The sequence below is a fragment of the Lolium perenne genome, chromosome 3, assembly GCF_019359855.2.
Source record: "Lolium perenne isolate Kyuss_39 chromosome 3, Kyuss_2.0, whole genome shotgun sequence".
NCBI classification, from domain to species: domain Eukaryota; kingdom Viridiplantae; phylum Streptophyta; class Magnoliopsida; order Poales; family Poaceae; genus Lolium; species Lolium perenne.
In genome coordinates this window covers 321,218,172-321,225,024 of record NC_067246.2, presented here as the reverse complement: position 1 = coordinate 321,225,024, position 6,853 = coordinate 321,218,172, and the positions used below count along the sequence as shown (strand labels likewise).

General features: G+C 50.2%; 1 protein-coding gene across 1 annotated transcript; it reads right to left on the bottom strand.

The window, feature by feature from the left end:
• Positions 1-5,298: 5,298 nt before the first annotated feature.
• LOC127345660 (zinc finger protein ZAT5-like) lies at positions 5,299-6,374 on the bottom strand. The gene has a single exon (XM_051372151.2). The coding sequence runs from the start codon at positions 6,372-6,374 to the stop codon at positions 5,460-5,462; it is 915 nt and encodes a 304-aa protein (XP_051228111.1). The 3' UTR covers positions 5,299-5,459.
• Between the last annotated feature and the right edge of the window lie 479 nt (positions 6,375-6,853).

The window sequence follows — 6,853 nt, the reverse complement described above, 5'->3', positions numbered from 1 at the left end:
GTGCGGGACCCTCATCTTCAAGATCTGCTTCTCGAAAAGACGAAAGGCGCCAAGCGGAAATCAAAGCTTGAGCAACTGGAGATAGACTCGAATACTCCGTTGTACGACTCAGGTCGCGGGTTGGGGGAGTCCCGCTTGAGAGTAGCGCTCGATGTGCTGCAGATGAAGGCGAAAACGGATGGATGGACACAAGCGTCGACGACATTCTGGAATACGTGAAAGATCTCCTTCCTACCCGGAACACGTGTCCTGGTAGTCTAGCTGAGGCCAAGAGAATCGTGTGCCCTCTCGACTTACCCTATGAAAAGTATCACGCCTGCATCAACGACTGTATCATGTATCGCAAGGAGCACATGGACATCCTACCTAGCCTCACTGACTCCATCCCTGGATGTTAATATTTGTTTTGACCGACAAAGTATGAGGCACGCTATTTAATTCGTACTACTTGTTTTTTATTTGAGTTCGCACTTCTTAATTGCATTGGCCGATGATTAAAATGTTTGATCACTTGTACACTCCGGGGTGGGGCCAGTGAGGCTTGGTGTGATGGCCACAAATCTCAATCTATTGTGCATCCTACCTAGCCTCGCTGACCCCATCCCTGTATGTTATTATTTATTTCAACCAACAAAGTATGAGGCACATGCTATTTAGTTCATGCTACTTGTCTCTTATTTGAGTTGGCACTTGTTCATTGCATTGGTACTAACGTTTTACTTGTCTTGTGAATGGAGATGCCGATGACATATGTCGTGTACAAGGGGAGGGTTCCTGGAGTCTACGACGACTGGGAGGACTATCGGAGACAGGTGCACCGTTTCAGCGGCAACAGCTACAAGGATACCCCACTAGGGTGGAGGCGGAAGGAAGATACGCCCGTTATCTAGCGGGAGAGATGAGGGACATGAGGAGGAACCGGATGAAGACCATGGCCTTCGTGATGATGGTCATCATGACCATGTTGGTCATGTTCTATGTGATTGTAGTTTAGGTTAGGACCTACATTGTGAGGTGTATGGCGATACTTGTGACGACTATGTACCGAGACTTCTAACTTTGTGAAACTTCGTCGTTCGGTGTTGCATATGCACATGTGTTGTATGAATCAACATTCCAAAACGAGACTTGTGTATTTGTGTATTGATACCGATATGAAACTTGCTCTCTATGCGCTTCTCATATTGCATGTACTGCTGTATAAATATGAACTGCTATATAAATTTGCAAATATGTGTTGTAATACGCTGGAAAAAGGCTATAAAATTGTATTTTCGATTACTACTGCCGGCGCACCTACATGACCTACTACCGGCGCACAGAGCACGCGCCAGTGCTGGCATCTCTACTGTCGGCGCAGCTACACGTGCGCCAGTGGAATATGGTAGTTGCCGGCGAATCAGGGCCGGTGCGCCGGTAGTAGCTACCTTACCACCGGCGAACAGACAGGCGCGCCGGCAATGAGCAGTTATCACCGACCCGTCCGCACCGGCGGGCTTCGGTGCGCCGGCAATAAGCCAATTAGGTGCGCCGGCAGTAGGCCTTTCCCTTGTAGTGTATCTAGACACTAAATAGCATCAAGATACATCTAGATTTAGGCAAACCTCATACGGTTATTTATAGATGGAGGGAGTATATGTTTGGTCAAAGTTAAAATTTATAAAGTTTGACTATATAGAAAATTCTATTTTTATCTATCATATAAAATATGTATTATGATATAAAATTATATTTCACCATGACTCTAATAATATTAATGTAATAACATAAAAGTTGGTATTTTTTATATAATCGGTTAAACTTTACAAAGTTTGACTTTCACGCAAAATTATGCGTAACATAACTTGTGATGGAGAGAGTACAAGAATGAATGGATGTTCAATAATATTTTTTATATAAAATAGAAAAACTTGCCATAAGGGCACCAAAGGACATCATTCGTAGGAAAAGGGAGGAATTTCAGTTTCGTTGGCTATCTTTCTTAATGACATGATATGATCTTGAAGAAGAAGAAAAAAGCTCGCCCCTAACACTCGACGTCGCGCGATCTAGCTACCTCAGATTTGTTATTCTAGTTATGGGGTTAGCATGCTAGTATTAGTTAGGAAACCGCTTACCATATTTTTTGCCACCAAAAGAACTTATCATGTTGCCTCCTTAGTTTGGTTGTTGTCCACTACTAGCTTAGTGCCCGATTAGGCTAGGTTGACCAAATCGGCGTTCCACGTCATCTTCTAAACCTGGTCGCCGCCTCTGCCTCAACTTCTTCTATAAGTTGGTTCTCCATATTTCTCAAACAAAAAAAAGTTGGTTCTCCATCCTATGGCTGGACACACCATGGTCAGGAGGGATGGGAAACCTGATCTTTGAGTTGAGTTTTTAATAAAAGTATTCGTATTTTCAAGAGATTATGTTAGGGTTTGGTAGCCATATTCTTTGTCAACTCCGAGTCAATAGAGATGTTATCGTCTAAAGTAAGCGATCTTCGGTCCTTTGTTCTACAACAAGATCTTATTTCTGATGTCAATGGTGGTGTTGAAAGATTAAAGTTTATAGGTATGTTCTTTTAAATCTTGCTTTGCCAGATCTATTTTTAGAGTTTATATCAAGATTTTCAAGAAAAGGATGATGCTCATAATCTGTGGTCATGGTTGTTACTTTTTTTTACAATAAAGTGGTTTGTATATTCATCTTACCAACGACATTCATAAGGCAGTCTGGTTACCTGAAATATTTGTGTTGGTACTCCTGCCGATCCTTGTTAATCGCTTTAATGGATGCGTCGAGTGTGTTGTCTTTGCATTGCGGCTGATTTTTTTATTCAAGATCCCTCATTGGTATTCATGGGTCTAGTGGTCTCCATGTTGTTTTCCTAAATTCGTTAATCGAATCATGCACCCTCGAACATCGAATGAAAGTGGTCTTTCTACAACCCTATTTATATGATAGGCTCAGCCCCTTAATATTTCTCTTGCTTCATACAATTCCCAAGACTGTAAAAAGTGGGTTAATGTTTGGTCTATAGCTAACGCTAACTTCAGAAGAATACAATATTGTATTTGTGAAGAAAAAGAGTTTGAAACATTAATGTTTTGCTTGTTTCTATTAGAATTCATTTTATAATCGTTGGAGCCAGCTTTCGTATCTCTAATTCTCTATCATGTAATGCACATTACTTATATAATATTAAGTGGCGTTGATTATATTGTAGAAAAAATGTACCCCACCGCACGAGCACACCCTGATTCTCAACACCTCCACCACAATCCCCCATAAACACACTCCTAACACCCCAACTAATTTAATCACCCTATGGAGTAGCTGTCCATGTTTTCTCCACTCACACACATCCATTCTTACAGATAGAGATTGGCCAGTGGAAAGAATGTACAGTAGAGCATGGACGGAGATCACTCCCTTTGCAAGCCTTTGTGTTGTGTTGTCTCGTCCTGCCCGCTCCCGCGAGCGGCAGGGCGGAACCCTAAACTCCACTTCGTCCCCACCCCTCCCTCCGCCTCCTTCCTCCCTCGCCGTCGCCGGAGGGCTTCTCCGGGCAAAGCCCCGGGGCGCCGGCGGCGGCGGGCCCCCCCCCCTCTCCCCCTCGTCTGGCGGTGGCGGCGCTGGCCGGCGCGGTCGGCAGGGGCGGCGTCTCTGCGCTGGAGGCGTCGGCGCCCACCAGGTGTGAGGTCTGCGTGGCTCCGGCGGGATGGTGGCGCGGCTGGCTGCTGGCTGGCGCGTCCCGACGCCGGCGCGGCCGTGGCCAGGGGTGGCGGCGGCGGGCCTAGATCTGGGCCGGCGGGCCTAGGTCTGGGCCGGGCGTGGTCTGGCTCGGGCTGGAGTGTCCCGATGGGTCCCATCCAGGGGCAGCCGGGTGTTGCCCTGTGCCCCCGATGGCAGAGGAGGGTGCGGGTCGTGGCCGTCGCTGGGGTTTGGCCGGGCTGGCAGTGCTCATGCGTCCTCTGTTTTTCGATCTTGGTAGGGACCAAGATGTCATTTCTGGTTTGCTCCGGCCGGAGAATGGCGGGGTTTGGTGGTTGGGAGGGGGTGCTCCAATGGTGCGGTGGCGGTCGCCGTCACCGCCTTCCCGTTTCCCTCCGGCCACCCTTGACCACCGGGGGACGGTGTGTCTCGGTTTTGTTCCTGTAGGTCTGGTGTGGCACCATTGGACGCCTTGTCCTACAGGGACGCTTGCGAGCTCGAAGGGGTGTTTGCGAAAGCAATGCAAGGCGTTTGCCATTGCCGGCGACGACGACGTCCTTGGACGCCGTTAACCTTCTTGGAGGCGTGGCCATGACACTCATCTTGTCGCCGGTTGCCTGCCCCTGGGTTCTGTCTGCTACCCTAGTTACTAGCGATCCTCCGAGCTCCTCCACGAAGCCCCTTTCGTTGAGGCCATGCGTCAGGCAGTACCCAGCTTCATATAGACGGTGTGTCTCCCCTTTGCGCGACCATTCCCGAGCCTAGGGTGGCTGTCTGTGGGTGCGTCGTGGCAGGAGGCATCCCGGTGTTCCTCATCAGCTGGTGGTTTGTCGTGATGGCATGCGCTGAGACTTAGGAGTTTTCTTGGGGTGGGTGCCGAAGCTCCCGCGAAAGCACTGCACATCTGGTCTATGCCGACAACGATGACGCTCGCGAGCGCCATTTTCCTTCCTGGAGGCGCTGTCATGAAGTTTCCCCCTTCGAGCTCTGGAGGTTCGCCGGCTTCACTAGCGTAGTTAGCCAACTCTCGGGGAGCTGGTGGTCCTCTGTTTCGACATGTTGCTCAGTGTGCTAGTCCTGCATGGTTTCAGATCCACGGAGTGGCGTCTCGGGGAGCCGCCGGTGTTTTGCTGAAGTCTTGGGCGTTCTCGGCGAACCTGTAGTTTAGGGCCTGGCCCTGGTCTGCTTGTTCCTTTGTTGTAGGCTTTAGCTTTTCACCACCTGAGCTTGTATCTCTAGCTGGTGTCCCTAGTTTTTTCTTTTTTCTTCTTTTTCTTTGCTGCGTACTATCTTGTACTCCTGGCCGGTTGATGGCTTTGTTAATTCAAAGCTGGGCTCGTCGAGCCTTCCGTTTAAAAAACTCCCTTTGCAAGAGCACAATGCCACACCTTTTTCCAGCTCTCTTTGCTTACCACTTTGCACTCGTTTGCACTACTCATGGTCAGCACACCACACTAGGCTAAGATAGCTGATCATCACACACTTCACGGAGATGCAATACTGTGATTTACTATATTTGTATGTAAAATCCAGCAATTCAAAAATTTAAACTTGCAAACTGTAATCAACATCAGGAAAAGGGCCAGTGGTCAATTTCAATGAATGGATCAATATATTTCAGGCTTTTGTACAATCAATTTTACACCACCAATTTCCGATCATTACTTAGTACAAAAACAAAGAAAAGGAGAAGAGAAAAAAGAGTATGCACGAGTATTTGTATCTATGTATGTGTATTAAAATAATGAAAAACAGAGAAGCTAATTACCGATCCGTTGCTTGATTGCTAGTAATGGCAGTCCAGCAACGCCGGCGCCGGCGCCGGGAACAGAATCGTCCGCGACGTCGCCTCGGGGATCGTGCGTGGCCTCGTCGCAGGGCGCAGGCATGTTGAGATCCAGCAGCTCCAGGAGGCTTCTCTCGTTCCTGCTGATCACCGGCGCCGCCCCCATGTCGCTGTCCAACGAGGCTGGCACGAGCGGGCGGTGCCGGCGCATGTGCCCGCCGAGCGCCTGCCCGGACGCGAACTCCGCGCCGCAGACGCTGCACTCGTGCACCCTCCACTGCTGCTGCTGCCTCGACGCGCCGCTCATGGCCCTGATCGCCGGGATCGCCAGCACTGTCGGGTCGGCGTGTGCATGCGGTGACCGCGGTGACAGCAACGGGGATGGCGCCTTCTCCTCCCGCAGGGCCGGCGGCCGCCGCTTCTGATTGGAGGACGAGAGCGGCGTGGAGGCGGGTGTCAGAGGTCGAGTGGGAGGGAGGAGGAGGCGGGGCTTCTTGTGGCTGGTGCGGTGGCCGCCGAGCGCCTGGAAGGACGGGAAGCTTCTGCCGCACGTCCTGCACTCGAACACGAACTCCCCGGCGCAGTCGTCAGCCGGACGCCGGCTCCGGAACTTGCCTTCTTTCACCGTCGACTCAGCGGCGACCACCACCGGCGACGATGACGGCCCGGACTTGCCGCCGCGGGCGAGGAGCATGAGGCAGAGCGCCATGTCCTCATCCTCCTGCTGATCAGCGCCCGACCGCCGCCACGCTTTGACAGAGCTCGACGACTCGGCCTCGGCGATAACCGGAGGCACGGCGTGCACGCGCTGCCGCTTGCTGCGCTTGCCCTTGCGGACGACGACCGGCGGCCGCGCTTCGCCGTGGTCACCGGCATCGTCCTCCCCCATCGATCTCAGCACGATCGATTGGCTGACAGAGTGTGTAGGACTGTAGGTACGCGTGAGAAAAAAGAGGATGGAGGAGAACACGAGACGATGATACAAGGTTGGTGATGGATGCTGAGTTTGCTTGTAAGAGAGAGGAATGATGTGGTGTGATGTGTGTGTTGAGTGGTGGTGATGATAAATTAAGCGGCAAAATTGGGGAGATGTCAACGAGGCCAGGCTAGGTTTGATTGTGGCTAAGTATAAACTACTCCGGGCGTTGAGCAATCTGGCTTGGTCTGTTATTCTTCTGTGACATGTATGAATTTGATGTACATCGCATGGCTAAGAAAACTATGTAGTGTGTGCGCCAAGGTCGATCCCTTTGGAAGTCTTGTTCAAGTAGTGAAAATGAAGTGATTTTAAGATTCAAAAGATATCCTTCTTTTCGAACATGGGACCCCTGTTTCTACTCATTTTTTATGCTAACTCCTTGCTTAATT